Source organism: Misgurnus anguillicaudatus, chromosome 22 (assembly GCF_027580225.2).
Source record: "Misgurnus anguillicaudatus chromosome 22, ASM2758022v2, whole genome shotgun sequence".
Classification (NCBI taxonomy): Eukaryota; Metazoa; Chordata; class Actinopteri; order Cypriniformes; family Cobitidae; genus Misgurnus; species Misgurnus anguillicaudatus.
Window position 1 is genome coordinate 6,995,877 of NC_073358.2, and position 18,440 is coordinate 7,014,316.

The 18,440-nt window shown below is 38.9% G+C and overlaps 1 protein-coding gene across 3 annotated transcripts in view; it reads right to left on the minus strand.

Moving 5' to 3' along the window:
• specc1 (sperm antigen with calponin homology and coiled-coil domains 1) overlaps nucleotides 1-18,440 on the minus strand; it is a 177,362-nt gene that overhangs the window by 85,172 nt on the left and 73,750 nt on the right. For all 3 annotated transcript variants that reach the window (XM_055200567.2, XM_055200568.2, XM_055200569.2), the window contains 2 exons: nucleotides 6,714-8,134; nucleotides 3,834-4,041 (listed from right to left, as the gene is read on the minus strand). In XM_055200567.2, the coding sequence (XP_055056542.2) occupies nucleotides 3,834-4,041; nucleotides 6,714-8,134 (1,629 nt within the window). The remainder of the gene's footprint in view (nucleotides 1-3,833; nucleotides 4,042-6,713; nucleotides 8,135-18,440) is intronic.

Here is an 18,440-nt window from a genome sequence, read left to right on the forward strand (position 1 = left end):
CAATTATATTAAATAAATAAATGTGTGGACTTGTTAACACAAACTTTCTGATAACAGTTTGATGATTTTCCTTGCTGTTTAAAAAAAGAAAGAAAAACGAACAAAAAAAGCAGTGCACGTGTGGCATGCACGTGTTTGGCGTGCGTCGTCACTTGTGTGTGAGCAGCGTGGAAATACCAGAGCGAAGATGGATGCAGAGGAGGTTGACAGTGATCTGGTAGATAAAAAAAACTCTACGTCTGTTGTATGGCGTTATTTTGGATTTAGGATTACTGACACTGAGCAGTTGCTACATCACGTGGCAATTCGAAAACATTTCTAGTTTTACAAATACACATTTTAGCATTATCACTAACTGTGTGTGGATTTTCCTTAAAACCCATCAAGTTGATTCATGATACCATTTATTATAATCGCAACCACACATTGCAATATTAGCATCAATAACCGCAATGGGACAAATTTCCCAAATCGTGCAGCCCTAATCACATGCCATTTAAAAGTCTTTTAATTAATAAAATTTTTGACAGCTTTGTTGTGCTGACTTTAATTAAAAAATGTTGACACAATTTTTAGTAAGGAACCCATGTGAGCCCATTGTGCGTGCTTTTGTTTCCTTTTTTCATATTTTACTATTTGTTTGTATTGGTTTCTTAAGCCCTATTCGGTCACGGGGCTATATTTAAATTGTAGTTACAGTAAATGTAGTTTTTGGATCATATTCCAGTATAGCCTTTTTGTTGACATGGTTACTATTGTTTTTTTAAATGTCTGAACTGGAGTTTGTGTGCCCTAAATAGTGAATGACATGTTATTTTGTTCTTTGTGCTGGCCAGGTTTTGCTCATGTTTGTATTTTTCTTAAAGTGAAATCCTCAAATAAAGGTCTGTTTGTGAAATCTATGCGTTTGAGAGCAATTTCATACAAATGTCCATCTTACCATAAAAATTTAGTTTTAATCAGAAGTTTTTAACCATACTGATATCTCAGATGTCAATTTTTGATTACTTAAATACCAGTGCAAGGTCTAAATTTGTATTTATAAATATTTTTTCTAATTATTTTCCATAGGTAAGTGCAGACAGAATTGTCACATCCATAACATTGATTCTTCCTCATAAATGTCCACTTTTTTATTTTAAAATAAAATAAATATGTGACCCTGGACCACAAAACCAGTCATAATGGGTATATTTGTAACAACAACCAAAAATACATTGTATGGGTCAAAATAACTGGAATAAAGATCATGTTCATTTAAGATATTTTGTAAATTTCCTACCGTAAATATATCAAAAAATTTATTTATTATTAGTAATATGTGTTGCTAAGCACTTCATTTGGACAAATTTAAAGGCGATTTTCTCAATATTTAGATTATTTGCACCCTTAGATTCCAGATTTTTAAATAGTTCAATATTTCAAAAATGTACCCTTATGACTGTTTTTGTGGTCCAGGGTCACATTTGTTCTTTGACATTTGGTACTATTGCATTATCCACCTGTTTCTTGAACGCGGAAGTAAGTGATGTGACGTATTTCCTTTCCGGTCCGAGACTTCCGAATTCAGCCGGTAGAAAACAGTGTAGTGGGAGCACGCATAAAACATGATTTAAACAGTTAATATTTACTACACCTGCCATGTATGAACCAGTGTGAGGATGAAATTAAGAAGTGATCTGAAAACAGGGCTTTAAGTGTAAAATACCAAACTTGTCCTTAAAATTAAATGTTTTGTAGAGATTTACTCCGTTTGTATCAACACTCTAAAAATGGCTGGGTTATTTTTGACCCATAATGGGTAAATATTGGACAGAACATGTGCTGGGTTAAAAATTGACCCAATGCTGGGTTATTATACCCCATGGTTGCATCACAACAACCCAACATTGGGTACTTTTTTAACCCAGCACGGGGTAATTTTAAACCAAGCGTGTATTCTGTCCAATATTTACCCATTATGGGTCAAAAATAGCCCAGCCATTTCTAGAGTGAACTATTATGGCAACCCCTAACTGCACAAATTATGTCGGTCTTCTTGGATTTCATAATAAACATTAAACAGTCAGTCAAAATTGGCACACTAGTGTCCTTTCGCAATAAACTACCATTAGCTTTAGTGGCTCACCGGATATCATAAACCGGAAAGCTCAAAAGGTGGCGGCGCCCACATTTACGTCAGAAACAGGTGGATATTCACAGAATCCCCACATAATATGTTGTCTTCTGAAAACCTGTGTCCTTTTGGTCACATCCATAACACATGTTTATTTTTTACAGTATAGACTGATATTTTTCTGATGTCTGGACTCAACAGATAATTCAATATATTGGTAAATGCTTTTATTTTAACATTTTTAATTTTTGAAAAGTTCACATCCAGAATGCAGCAATTGCTCTGGACGCTTTTATCAAAAGCGACTTTTATTTATTTATGCATTTGGCAGACACTTTTATCCAAAGCGACTTCCATTGCATTATAAGGTATATTTTTTAATCAGTATGTGTGTTCTCTGGGTTTGGACCCATGAACTTTTGCGCTGCTAACGCAATACTTTACCACTGAGCTATACAGGAACTTGTAAAGAAGGAACTACAACATTTAAGGAACTTACAGTGTTGACTTACAGTGCAATTAAGTGATATATTTTATTAGTACAGATATGTGTATTGGCTGAGCATAAAACACATGACTTATTGCGCTGCTAACACAATGCTTTAAAATTGAACGACACGAAAGCTTTGCAGTTTAACAAAAAACCTTAAAGGGTGCCAAAATAAAATATATACAGAAACACAAATTACATTTTACTAGACAATGCCTCCACTGTTCAATAGTCATGAAATGTACTGTAAATACTATTTTGCAGTAATAAAAGGCTATAAGAAGGAGCTTTGTAGACATGGAGCGTTTATAGCGTGTGGATCTACTGAGGCTAAGGTTGTTAAATTATAATCTGCACTATGAACCTGACAAGAAATGGTGTACTCTCCAGTATGTGATGTATGTAGGTCTCAACTTGTCCACTTAGATCCAAAAACCCAAGGTTTTCAGCGTGTTCAGGTCTAAAAGTTTCACGTGCGTACACATTTTCACGTTCCTTGTACAAGGGTCGGGTATAAGATTCGGTTTTTGGGTAATTTAAAATGAATGTGTTTTTGCCGACTGGACCTGAGAAAACCCGAACTATCATGTCATTTTCCAAACCCTTCTCTGTTTAGCAAGAGCGCTTGCGACATCGTGTGGCTGGCGGTAGGTTTATTTTCCGTTGAGACAGACTTGTCAATCAATAAAAAATGTACATTTTGGTGGTAACTTTGGTGTTGTTGTCAACACCAAATTCGTTGCAAGGTCTTACTGGTGCGTGCGGGGCTGCAGACTGCACACACGTCGGTGCCATTTACATTCGGGTCTAATCAGGTTAAAAAAAATTGTCAGGGGGTCCGACTTGGGTCTAATTTTCTCTGGTTTGTCTCGGGTCGGGTCTTACTTTAAAAAAAATTATTTATGCACGTCGGGTTCGAGTAAATCGGGTAATTTTGGGTCAGGTACATTTTTTTGGACCCGAGAAGACCTCTAGTTATGAGATTACTGCGTGAAGCAGATCTGGCACAAATCTATGCTGCTGAGATCCAAGTACCAATCAGCTCTGTATCACACGCCATCCAGGCGGCCAAATCCAATCAATCTGTTTCATTAATCACAGTGTGTAACAGTGTGTGTGTGTGTGTACAGTATCTAAGCCTTCAAATGTTGTCAGATCCTGCGGTGTGTTGGGGGAGTGGAGTTATGGGTAAAAGTATAAAAAAGAGAAGACAGATGAAGATCTTACTCTCCATATCCAGGATGGTCTGGTTGGTGTGTAGTCTAACAGCCCTATGCTGCTCCACTTGGTCCTCCAGCTCAAAGATGGTCTCTTTCAGGTCCTTGATCTGGTTCTCAGCATCTCGACTCTTCTCTTCGAGAGCGAGCATGTTGGCTTTGTGATCTTCTTCCTGTTTCTCAAACCTTTCCAGCAGCTGTTGCTTGTCTGCCTCCACCTGCACAAACAGACATGTAAACTTCTCAAAAACAGTCATAGCAGTAAAGATGAATGACCTCATGTCTATGTTAAGAAGTCTCTTAATGGGAAACTGTATGAAAACATCATGAATGACTGCGCTAGCTTGCTCTCCCTGCTATGTAAAACAGCTCACACTATCCACTAAGCTGGTCTCTTGGGCCTGATCATCTGGTCTGCTGCCTTGTTTTAGATGGGTTTTGTAACAGCTAATATTTTAGCTGGAAGATCATCTTAACCTTAGCATGGGCTGGTAAAAGCTGTTTTTTCGGTAGGGTGGGTAAGGGTATGATGTCATCAAAGCTGAACCACCCAGAATGGACAAAATTGTACTCATCACTTTCTTCAGAACCCTTTCCATTGAGAAAAGCCTACAGATGAGCTCTTGGAAAAGCATTGCCTGATGGGACCAAACACCCTCGCTGTCATCTGGACTGAGGGTGTATGCTGAAACCACAGGCTTGGCTCACTCAGTGGTTAAATCAGCAGTTAAATGAAAGTTCACTTGCTTTTTGTGGTGATCTGGTTTTGTGTTATGACAGCCATGAGGTGCCAGTGATGTTGATGTCCTTGAGGGTTTATAACTTTCTTTTCTGTGTATAACTGTATTTTGAAGAATGAGGTATGCCTCGAAACTACATGACTACAACATTTACAAGTGTACAGCTGCTTAAGTTTAGCCTTTTTATGCAAGCAATTTTTCAGTTCTCCATGCGGAGCATGAAAACATGAATATGCTTTATAGCTGGTTGTAATGAAACTTCTGTATACATGGTGGCTTTTTAATAGCTTTTTGCATTCCTTCTTTGACACTCAGAAAGAAACAGATGTGATTTTAGCACCTAGAAATTGTACAAGGCAATGTAATTGGTAAGTTGTTGTTTTAAAACTGTATCGCAGACATGTTCAAATTGGGTGCACAATATCAGTTTCTTAAATGACCAAGGTCTCTGACGATGGTTGTGTGTGTTTATGCCCTAGTTTGACCTTTAAAAGTCTATCATCGTGAAAGAAATAATCTTAAAAAATTAGTGCTGTATGCAAAAATTTGGTAATTATGGGCCATAAAAAAAATACATCACTTTACTGATCTTTAATGCTAAGACCAAAACCTCCAAAAGTCCTACACTGCTATAAAGCTTTATAATCAATTAATTATTCATGTTTTGCATCTTAACCTGGTTTAAATTTGTGACTGATGCACCCTTCACCAGGAAAAGCTTAATGCTTTGTCTTACATTACAATGGCCAACATCGGACCAATTAAACTTGCGGGAAGCACAAATACTTATGCAGGGTTCACACCAGACGCGGTAGACGCAGCAAGCGCGAGTGATTTACATGTTAAGTCAATGCAAAGACGCGATTAGGCATCCTGCGGCGCGAATTGCCAGTCAATCAATCAGGACCTTGCTGTAGTAGTGACGTGACTACAGGAAGTGGGCGGAGTCTCAGCGAAGTCTCAGTGGAGTCACAGAAGCCCCTCCCATGATGCGAACTTCCGCGTGAATGTCTCGAATGACTAGAATTTCATGCACGGCTTTCACGCGCAAATGAAGCGAGTAAACTCAAACACGTTTTTGCAGCCTTACTCGCGGCTTGTGTAAATGCCCCATTAGATCTCTACTTGACAGTAGCTGTGTTTTCATTACCCTTCAAATCCCGCAAATTAAAAATGTGTCCAGTGGAAACAGGGAAATTTTGCATATACTCCCAAATAGTGCAGGTGAGGTGATTTATCAGGCAATTTAAAAAAGGAATATATTGCAAAACTGCAATGGAAAAGTTTTTTGCTGCATTTACAGGTCACCTGATGTGTGCAAAAGTCACACGATCATACTTTACATAGGGTGCAGGATGTTTAACTCTTTCCCCGCCACTGACAGGTAACTCGTCAATTAAGAGAAACGCTTCCCTGCCAATGACGAGTATTTCCGGCAATCCGTAATACCGCTATTATCCACCAGGTGGCACTCTTCCGCAACTATTGAATCCTGGAAGTATCGACCTAGGGCAAACAGCTGTATGTCCGGGTATGTTTTGAGGATCGCTCTGAATCTGATCTCTAATAAAAGTCCTTCACAAAAAATTATTATCTCAGCTTTTTGCTCAAAATTATGTGTTTTTGAAGAAACCTAACCATATTTTGAGAACTTTTTATTTGAAAGCAGAGGGTCTATTCTTTCATTTATGTATTGCATGTTTATATATTTAAAGAAGAATCTGGAAGGCATTAAACTTTTGTGAAAATCATGAAAAATGCTGGCGCTGGTAACTTTTTTTTTTTAAACGCTGGCAGGGAAAGAGTTAATTGGAGGATAATACAGAAGAGGTGTGGTCGACTTTATGTGGTGTCATCAAAATACAGCGAGAGCGATTCGACTGCTTTGCATGCTTTTGAGTCGCTCTCACAGTATTTTGTTGTCATTCACATGTCATTCTGCACGATGTCGTATAAGTTGAACACACCCATCACCATGGTTTTTGGAAGGACGTATCGCAAGACAATAAAATTACGTATCATTCACATAATATCGGTTAATGAAAACGCTGTTATTTTGCAAAAGTTTGACATTCGGAAGATAACGCAAAAGTTTTGCGCAAATCGCAACTAATGATAGGTATATATAAATTCTCAGTGTGGTGCCGTACCTTGGCCAGTGCGCTCTGAACACTATCCATTTTACTTCGCGCCTGCTGCAGCTCTTGTCGTAGCTCTGCGCAGCTCATCTCAAGCTTGTCTCTGTCTTCATGCGCAACTTCGAGCAGACTTTGCAACTCTGTGTTGTCGCTGGCGCTCTGCATCGCCTTCAGCTCAGCCACCTTCTGCCTCTCTGCCTCCACCTGGGTTTTCAGACTAACAATCTCCGCGTTCAGCGCCTCCGCATCCAGTCGCCGTTCCTCAGCTTTCCTTGCCGCATCATCTCCAACAACCTTCTCCTTCACCAGACGTTCTTGAAGAACTTCTACTTCTTCCTTTAAGTTCTTCACAGCTACTTGCGCCTCCTGATGCTCCTTTTCCAAATCTCTGAGACTCCCTGTCAGCTGCTGCTGGATGTCTACTAGTTTCTCTCTTTCAAAGCGGGAACTCTCCATCTGCTCGGCCAGGCGTTGCTCAAGCTCTGCGACTCGAGAGGCACGAGAGGCCTCGGCTTCTTGAGTTTGAGCTTGGTCTCTGATCCTTTGGAGAAGGGACTCGTTTTGTTGGGCCAGGAGCTCTACACGCTCCCGTTGCTGTTGTAGAGAGGTTTGTAGAAGGCCCTTCTCCTCTGCCAGACGCTCATTTTCAGCTGTTAGCTCCTGGACAACCTGCTGTTGGTCGGACAGCTCTTGTACAGTGGCCTGAAGTTCTTCGGCTGTACTGTGGTGACTCTCTTCCATCTTCTGGATGCGCTGCATTAGGGAATCCACTGAGACTGAGCATGACGGTATCTTCACAAACTCTGAGGAGTCTGAGGAAGATAAAGGAGAGCCTTTGGTGCTGCCACTGTGGGCACTTGTATCAGAGCTGGTGCTTTTGGGTAAAACCCCATTAACTGAGAGATGTGTTGTGACATTTGTGTTGCCACTCGATGAAGATGAGCTCTCCAACGTAATAAGCTTCTGCTTCAAAGCTTGGTTTTCTTCTCGCAAGGTTGCTAACTCACGCTGGAAACGTCCATTTTTGTCTTTTAGTTGCACTACAAGCGCATGGATGTCTTCAGGTTGTGCTGGTGTCTTTTCTGCATCAGAGTTCCCTGCTGGGGACCCAGCCTCCGGTGATAAACCTTTCCCTTTTTGCCTTTGGAGCTCCGTTCGTAACTTACTGATTTCAAACTCTTTGGCTTTGGCCTCAGCCAGGAGCTCCTTCACCTGACTCTCCAGCAGACTCTTGTCCAAAACCACAACCTCTGCTCTGGTTTTCACAGAGCCCCGGGAGTTTTTGGTCACAGCGGACAGGCTGGAGATGCTGGAACTGGTCACTAACTTTTTGGTGGAGCTTTTCTGATCACGCAACGATAGACGGTCTCTGGAGACGGACTGTGGGATCTCACGAGGAGTTGGGATGCTTGATTTTCTGGTTGACTGGATGCCTGGAAATAAAAAAAGATGTTTTATTAGAAGTTGACTTTTTTGTCTCAGTACATTCTGTACTATATTGTTCACTTAAGAGTACCAACCAAAACCATTCATCTTGGCAACAATATCTCACTTGCAGCCCAATGAATAATGTTATAAAAATTTATGTTTTCTACACCATAGCAATATTTTAGTTAACTAACTCCTGTCCACATCGCATTTTTGTGCCATTTAGTCCAGAGATGTGACAAGGTCACCATTTTAATCATTCCATTGTTCAAAGCTTGGTGTTTCTGTGTGAGAGGTCATTCATTCATACTGATGACTGGACAGAATGTGTTTTGTCTTGTCACATTCAAACAGCCACCAGGCACTGCCTCACTACACTGTAACTATAGCAGCACAGAAGAACAAGACCGCTGGTATCCGAGTGGGATGAGAGTGGGTGCGGGTGATATATACAGTACCCCCTCTTTATGCTGTTTGCAAAACAGAGGTACATTACCCTCTGAAATGAGAGGCCTTTGAAAGGATTTTGGAAAAATCAGCAAATACGAACACAAAAAATATGTTGTACTGGGGCTTGTTAAGTCCAATGCTTCACCCTAATAAAGAAAATGTTTCAAAGCAACAGGGATTACAAAGAGATCACTGTTCCCCAGGCAAACACAAAATCGGGGGTGTTAAAATGGTAGGATTGGTAGATGGAGATAAATCAGCAAATCTATAGACTAAAATTAACAAAGGCAGTTTATTTTCATGGTAGTACATACAGTAAGTATTTTACCAAGTAGCTAATTCATATGAATTTTTGTCATATATGCATAGCTGTTTATTCTTTCATTCATTTGCATTCATTTATTTATTCCACTATGGTAAATAATAGAATGAATCATCTTGCGCTGGAATGAACTTCTCTACCATGTTACAATTAAACTGAAACTTCATCACGACCATCGTTTCTGAATGTCGTGTGCAGTGAAAAGGCGGCTTTAGGGGTGGGGCTTCATTATTGCACTTTTATATAATTAAATGTTTTCATACCATTCACATCTTATGACTTCATAAAAATGTGTCGCCTCATAAGATAGTTATGAATTCTGTGAGATCAGTCTGACATCTTTCCCAATGAACAATAGAAATGAAATGCAAATGCACTGATGCAAATACACTTTATTTATTCCGACACATCATACTGTACGTAAAGAAGGATAAACACACCAGATGCCAAAACAAAACAAGTACTGTCTTATTTTATATGGCTGTAATTATGCAAGATCTACTATGAATAATGTGTGGTGCTTACTATAGTAAGAATCTAAAATACATCACCTTTGTTTCAAGACAAATATAACAAATTATCTCGTAAATTAAGAGAAAACATTTGCATAAAAAATGTGTTTCTGAAGATTTTTATGTTAATTTGCAAAAAGCGCGATTATCCACTTACCCAATTTATGAAAAAACTGAAGTCAAAACGTTATTTACTAATTTTAAACTCCATGTATGTTTTGATAATCGTTCTGAATCTGATCTCTAACAAAATTCCTTCACAGGCACGGATTAACGCACGGGCCTACTGGGCACTTGCCCAGGGCACTGGCCAGCAGGGGGCCCTGTCAAATTTACTCTGTCTATTCTTTTCAAATAAATATTTAAATATTTATTTTATTTTCAGTAAAATTTTGTTAAATATTGAGGAATAATGTGTTTTTTGCAGTTGCAAAGTATTAACTAGTAAATAAATCAAATAAATAATTTTTATGTATTGCTGCGCTGTTGAGAGGGACATCTAGAGGCGAGTGAAAAGCATTGCGTAATATAAAAGTCACGCGTAGAAGACGGTTACTCAAAAACCAAAACAAAAATGAGTTTAAAACCACAACCAAGTGGATGAGTGATAAGAAAGCACAAAAAGCTTTTCATCACCTTGCCAGTCAGCAACTGTGAAGTAGAACGTTCATTTTCTCTAATGGCAAGAGTAAAAAACGAACTAAGAAGCAAAATGTGTCAAGGACGTCTAAATTCACTGTCTTTAATGGCCATTGAATGCGATCTTGTGAGGGAACTGGATTTTGGACCAACTTTTTATTCTAAGATTTAAGGGGCTGGACACACAAAGCTTTTACACTCGCGGCCAGCGCATGTTTTCAATTGATTCCAATGGAAACTCTGCGTTTTTCAAATAAGAATTTTCTCCTGTGATATGATTTGGAGAGGTGTGCCTGCCCGGTTGCATGAAACTCCTTAAGTGAGGGTTTCCCTGAGGGAGAAAAAAATCTCTGAGGTAAGGGATTTATTTAAGAGTGTTGCAACAAAGGTCTTAACTGTCACCCTTACCTAAGTGTCTATTCTAAGTATTTTACAATAGTCTCTGCCAAGAGACAGCAGAGGAGGAGCGGTTGCTATAATTACAAAATCTCACAGCGTAAACAAATCAACGCACGCAGCTCAACAGACGGCGGATTTGTGTACAATGAAACATCGCAAATAACAGACTGTAAAGTGCCGCATGTATAAAACCTGAAAGTAATTCAAACTAGAAACTGTTTAGGTTGACGGACGATCAAACCGCTATTCTCCTAATAAATGCGCATCACTTTTCTCTAAGGGATTATTTCAAACGTTAGAAATGCGCGTTGGTACTTCATTTTCTTAAATAACCATAAAATCAGCCATCGCGTGTGAGGTTAAGGGACCTGTTATAGTCCCTTAAGTTTTAAGGGGAAATGGGATTTAAGGACTTTGTAGCAACGCATAACAGAACTTAAGGTAATACTTTAGCATTTAAGGGTAAATACTTATTGACAGCACTAAGGTTCACTTAAGGTTTTTTCTTGCAACCCATTTTTTATTAAGAACACCCTTAACCTTATATTTAAGGGATTTCTTATCTTAAGGACTTTCATGCAACCGGGCTTTTTGATTGAGTATGTTGTACAGTATGTTGTCAGATACTGGTGAGATATAAATAAACCAATTTGTGGTGTGAAAGTACAGAATATGTGCATTCTCTCCCCGCGTATTAGTGCCATTGTTAATCCTGTAAAATGGGGCATACAGGCAGAGGTGAACCAACACTTGAGCCCTGTGCATACAGGTGCAACGCTGTTGCCCAAAAAATTGGTAAAGGGGGGCCTTTGAGACATCCGTGCCCAGGGCACATCATCGCCATAATCCGTCCCTGTTCACAAATATGCAATTTTTTCAGCTTGAGAGTTTATAAGCAGAGAAAAAATATAGATAGGGTGAAACATTTTTTCCCCCCGTTTTGTGTTTGTTTGCTTATTGTTTGTTTGAAGCAGAGGGTCTGTTCTTTCATTTGATATATTTGTATGTTTATATATTTTTAGAATAATTTTTTTCTGGAAGGCATTTTGTGAAACTTTTGTGATAATCACAAAAAAATGCAGGCGTGCAACTTAAAAAAATGGCTGGCGGTGAATGAGTTAAATGCAAAAGCATAACCTATATGTGACCCTGGGTCATTTTTTAAAATTGAGATTTGGACAATATTTTGCTGAGATACAAAAACTTGAAAATCTGGAATCTGAGGGTGCAAAAAAAATGCATTTAAAGTTGTCCAAATGAAGTAATAAGCAACTGCATCCACTCAAAAATTTATATATATATATATATATATATATATATATATATATATATATATATATATATATATATATATATATATATATATATATATATATATATATGCATATGACCCATACAATGTATTTTTGGCTTTTGTAAGTATACACTGATGTAAAGTGAAGCATTGGAAAGGAATGTGATGGTGTATTGTGGGGTGTTTTCACATTTTCTTTGCCAGTCTCATGGCATGCTAGGCTGCTTTTTGTGACTGACTTTTTCATAGTCAGTTTAATGTATTTGAGTTTGCCTTCTCCATCTGAGAGCTGCAGCTGTAATATACCAGAGTGGCTGTGCCAGGACGAGAGATGCTATAAATCTATAATCTACTGCTCTCTCTCTCACATACAGTATACTCCCCCACCCTTATCTATTAAAGACAGAACCAGGACACACACTCCTGCATTATACATCACCGTTTTCATTACTTTTTCATCGCACACATAATTAATCTTTGCTGAACGATCATCCCTGAATTGCTTCTTATAGCACAATATTAATTAAGACGGGGGTTTCAGACTAAGAATGATCCTGTTTTGATCGATACATGTATGAGAGCATGTGGACAATACTCCACCACTCACCAGAATTGCTAGAGTAATATTTTAGTAGCATGGTGCAAAAAATAAACACAAAAAACAATTTTGCTGCATAAGATTACATTTATATTTAGGCTGTGAGAAGTCTAAGACAAGGCAACGTTATCATGGGAAGTGGATGAGGAGATCTCTCATTAAAAGTCTTATTTAAGTGACTTATGTTTGGGCAATGCCATTTCTCCACATTCTCATCTTACTTCACTGCATGAATCACTCTGTTTCTGAATTCAACTTTTTCTGGATTACTGGATCTCAGTCTGCCTGTTTGGGTGGCAGCGTTTACACTTCAGCTAGAAGTATAGCCACGTTTTACACATACACAAGGGTCCGCATGCATTTTGCACGAGGACAAAGTTCGTCATCAGAATAGTATGATAGCACTGCTGGATATTTGTACAGTGGGGCAAAAAAGTATTTAGTCAGCTACCAATTGTTCAAGTTCTCACACTTAAAAAGATGAGAGAGGTCTGTAATTTTTGTCAAAGGTACACGTCAACTATGAGAGACAAAATGAGAAAAAAAATCTAGAAAATCACATTGTCTGATTTTTTAAGAATTTATTTGTAAATTATGGTGAAAAATAAGTATTTGGTCAATAACAAAAGTTTATGTCAATACTTTGTTATATACCCTTTGTTGGCAATGACAGAGATTAAACGTTTTCTGTAAGTCTCCACAAGGTTTTTACATATTGTTGCTGGTAGTTTGGCCCATTCCTCCATGCAGATCTCCTCTAGAGCAGTGATGTTTTGGGGCTGTCGCTGGGCAACACGGAATTTCAACTCCCTCCAAAGATTTTCTATGGGGTTGAGATCTGGAGACTGGCTAGGCCACTCCAGGACCTTGAAATTATTCTTACAAAACCACTCCTTCTTTGCCCGGGCGGTATGTTTGGGATCACTGCCATACTGAAAGATCCAGCCACGTTTCATCTTCAATGCCCTTGCTGACGAAAGGAGGTTTTGAGTCAAAATCTCACGATACATGGCCCCATTCATTCTTTCCTTAACTCGGATCAGTCGTCCTGGTCCCTTTGCAGAAAAACAGACCCAAAGCATGAGGTTTCCACCCCCATGCTTCACAGTAGGTATGGTGTTCTTTGGATGCAACTCAGCATCTTTCTCCTCCAAACACAAGAAGTTGAGTTTCTACCTAAAAGTTATGTTTTGGTTTCATCTGACCATATGACATTCTCCCACTCTTCTTCTGGATCATCCAAATGCTCTCTAGCAAACTTCAGACGGGTCCGAACATGTACTGGCTTAAGCAGGTGGACACATCTGGCACTGCAGGAATTGAGTCCCTGGCTGCATAGTGTGTTACTGATGGTAGCCTTTGTTACTTTGGTCCCAGCTCTCTGCAGGTCATTCACTAGGTTCCCCCATGTGGTTCTGGGATTTTTGCTCACCATTCTGGTGATAATTTTTACCCTACGGGATGAGATCTTGCGTGGAGCCCCAGATCGAGGGACATTATCAGTGTTCTTGTATGTCTTTCATTTTCTAATAATTGCTCTCACAGTTGATTTCTTCACACCAAGCTGCTTACCTATTGCAGATTCAGTCTTCCCAGCCTGGTGCAGGTCTACAATTTTGTTTCTGGTGTCCTTTGACAGCTCTTTGGTCTTGGCCATAGTTGAGTTTGCATTCTGACTGTTTTAGGTTGTGGACAGGTGTCTTTTATACTGCTAACAAGTTCAAACAGGTGCCATTAATACAGGTAACAAGTGGAGGACAGAGGATCCTCTTAAAGAAGAAGTTACAGGTCTGTGAGAGAAAGAAATCTTGCTTTTTTGTTATTGACCAAATACTTATCTTCCACCATAAATCGCAAACAAACTCCCAAAAAATCAGACAATGTGACCCTCTGGATCTCCTTCCTCACCTTGTCTCTCACAGCCGAAGTGCACCCATGACGAAAACCACAGGCCTCTCCCATCTCTCCAAGTGGGAGAACCTGCACAATCGGCGGTCGACCAAATACTTTTCTGCCCCACTGTAACTGGGTGTACTTTGTATGAATAGGTCGCGAATGCGCATACAGGATTGTCATGGTTTCTCAAAAACGGGACCAAGTGCAAGGTAAGATGAACTCAAAAAGAGTTTAATTTACAACAGAAAGAGCCCACGAGGGGGCAAGAGACAAACATTGAGACGCAACTTCTAGACTCACTTAATTCTTTGACAAGAGTTGTCACAAGCAACAACAACCAAAACATTTAAAACGATACAAAATGATTCAGCACATGACAAGACACACTCGGGCCTTAAATAGGGAAAAATAAACAAGGTAAGGCCAGGTAAGGGGACCATTAACCAATAATGAATAATTAACGAGGAGACAAGGGGGTGGTGACATAAACGAGACACAGCAGCATAGGGCTGGGCGATTAATTGAAAAATAACCGAAACCGAAATTCAGAACCTCTAACCGACATTATTTTATCATGTCGGTTATTTCGGTTTTTAATCCTGTTAATACTTTCCCTTTAAAAACAAACTGCTGCGTGTGATGTTGCGTAACTCCGCCCCGTCCTGTCAGTGGCACAGCGAAACATGGAGGAGAACTCAAACACCGTTTAACTGAGCAACAGGATCATCTAGTGCCCAAAAGAAGCACAGTACTTTTTTTTAAGAAGTACTCGCGAATGTGCAGGCACCTGTGACAAAAATACGGAATGCGCGGTCGGGTTTTTACTAGGGATGCACCGAATATTCGGCCACCGAAAATTTTCGGCCGAAAATGGCCCAAAAGTGGATTTTCGGTTTTCGGCCGAAAGACTTTTATCACCGAAAAAATACGGCCGAAATAATGTGATGACGCAAACAGAAACCACGACCTGCACGTGCTTGTCTGAAGAAACATATCTGCGGTGTGGACTAGATTTTTCTTAAACCCGCGTCCGCCGAATTTCTGACCAGGATGCCCGCAACCTGTGAGTTCCACTCCCGCCCACGCCCGTAATGTTTGCGGTCAAACCCACGGATTTTCTCTGGGCATGTGTGTACAGTATTCACAAGCTCCGACTAAACATTCGTTCAGATTAACATCCAGAATAACAGACATGAAACATGATTGCTTTTAAAGTTAGGGATGTGGACGTAAGGTCAAATATTCGATCTGCAATAATTATTAGAATGGAAAAAAAATGATATTCAAATGTTTTTAATCCGCCACCGCAGCATTACGGCTACTGCTCATTGAATCCTTTTTCACTTCACCTGTGCGGTCTTTTACAGACTTTAATGTAAAATATACATGAAAATTAATATGTATGTATTTCTGATTGTTTTGGTAATTCAGATTGCAGACTAATTCAAGTGTTTAGAGTTTTAATGCCGGGTTTTTGACGTGCTTCTTCGCCGCCGCATCAGCGTACATCATGAGAGATTTGTTAGCTTCCTTATATAGCCTAGTTTATTTTGTTGTTGAAACGACACGAGACACACATGGAAAGCGAAACGGAGAACGTTTATTTTATCTGTGGATATGGTTTTAACGAACCCGATAACTGCAAATGCCGTAACAGCAAACAATAGCTCCGTTTTGTGAAGTGTTGTTAAATTAAGCTCGTAACTTTGCACCCTCAGCAATAATGTATCAAGCCAGCTTGCGTTATTTGTAACATAATATTAAATTCAGATATATTTGTTAGATCCGTTTGTTGTTCTCACTGGATAACAACAGAGCAGAGTTTTTTCTGCAGCTGGCATTAATGAGAAAAACGGGTTTCACCGGAGAAGGTAGGCTAAATATGATTTTCTTTCTAAACAAAAACATGTCAGACTAAATAAAGAAGATATTCATATTTGACTGAGCCTTCGATCCATGCGGGTTTTAACGTGCATTAAAATGGCATAATTTTTTTATTAGCATTTTGTAACATTAACATTAAAACAAAACCACAACTAGCACATCTCAGTTTTTAAATGTATACTGCATGGTAAACAAGCACCAAAGGATTAATTAAACAAACAGTTTAACTTTTAACAACCTGATGTGTCAATAGCCTACTCACCAGTTTTTCCAGATGTGAGGCAGATAGCCTATATAACTGAAGTTGGGTTTGTTTATGCCACATGTTGTTTGGCTTAATTTTCTTCTTAAATTGTGTGTGTTGACTCCATTTCTATTACACGCAAAAATACCATAAGTGCAATGGTAATACTAATAATTGGCATATTTTCTTTCGGTGTTTCGGCTTTCGGTTTTCGGCCTTGGTTTCCTCGTTTTCGGTTTCGTCCAAGAATTTTCATTTCGGTGCATCCCTAGTTTTTACCGCACACGCGCTCAGTTTAATCTACCGATGGGTCTCTAAGCAGCCCGGGTAATGTCATCACATCTCACTCACTCAAAACCGCGAAAAGACGCGCCCGCGTGAGTTTAATTAGACACTTCAGAGATGACAGAGAGAGAGAACGGGAGAACTTCTAGTCTACATTAACACCAAAAGCATTATAGATGAGAATAAATGGCTTAGACATCAGTGCCCAGTTAAGAAAAAATGGATTGAATACAAGAAACGTGTAAAGGATACAGTCCAAGTATGTATTTTGCCCTACTCATCTCATTACAATATGCTATCTGGATACAACTTATTATGTATGTATCTTATGTCTATAATTAGTCATGGGGGTTGTATGATTCATTGGTTCATAACTTCCCATTCTGAAAGTTTCATCAATTGTACATAATGACATGCAACATCTGCATAGAGTTAAGTCTATTTAATATTTTTCAGTAATGCAGTTATTTTGGGAAAAATGTGAATAATTGCATTGCAGGCTGATTTAAGGTGTGCCCTAAACTTTCCAACCTTGTCAGTGAACTATGAGGCAAAAAATAATCGTTTATTAATCGTAACCGATGTCAAATGTTAGATTAACCGAGGTTTTGATTTTAGGTCAAATCGTCCAGCCCTACAGCAGCACACAGCCCAATCAAAGACCATGTGCTACTACACAAAACATGGGTACCGTCCCAATCCTTCTACATGACAATGAACAACTATGAATAACTATAGACTGACAGAATCATGACACAGGAAAATGTAGTATGTAGCCCAGAAGATGCATTTTTATTTCGCAATACAAATGCGTTGAATGTCCAGTGTTGGGAAAAGTTACTTTTAAAAGTACTGCATTACAATATAAAGTTACTCCCCAAAAAAGTAACTAATTGTGTTACTTGGTTACTTTTCATGGAAAGTAATGCTTACATTACTTTTGAGTTACTTTTGCGTAACTTTTTTTACTTGGCTGAGGCTTGATCTCTTTCAGGCCTTGCAGGTGTTTTTTATGATCGCAAAAATGTCAAGCTCTGACCTGCCATCTCCGTTTCTGACTCAAACTGTTCCCGCTCAGGCTCACAGAGTGTGTAATTCTATGTTAATATGTTCAGTTTAACTCAGTACATTATTTTATTTTTAAATTGAATTAATTAGACTGAAAAGTAACTTGCATTACTTTTTGAAAAAAGTAACTCAAATATTAATGTGTACATTTATAAAGTAATGCATTACTTTACTCGTTACTTCAGAAAAGTAATATCATTACGTAATGCGCATTACTTGTAATGTGTTACCCCAACACTGCGTTGAATGTCTATGTGCACGTACGAGTCAAATTATGCTTTGCAAGGCTGTGCGTTCGAGCGTGCGTGCACGTTTACATACACGTAAAAAAACGGACTATACTCTGGGATTCACTTAAAGGGGTCATATTATGAGATTTTTTAAAGATGTAAAATAAGTCATTGGTGCCCCCAGAGTGCTTATGTGAAGTTTTAGCTTAAAATACCCCACATAAATTTTATAACAGCTTGTTAAAATTCCCATTTTGTAGTTCAGAGCAAAAATTTGCAGTTTTTGGGTGTCCTTTAAAATGCAAATGAGCTGATAAAATGCAAACACTGATCGCAATGATGGTGGTTTGTTGCAATTGAAACTCAACTGTGCTGTCAATTATCTTTTTTTCTTTTTCTTTCTCTTTGCACTAAATGGCAGTGCCGTGGTTGGATAGTGCAGATTAAGAGGAAGCATTATTGTAATTTGGCTTTGCTACACTGTCAAAAA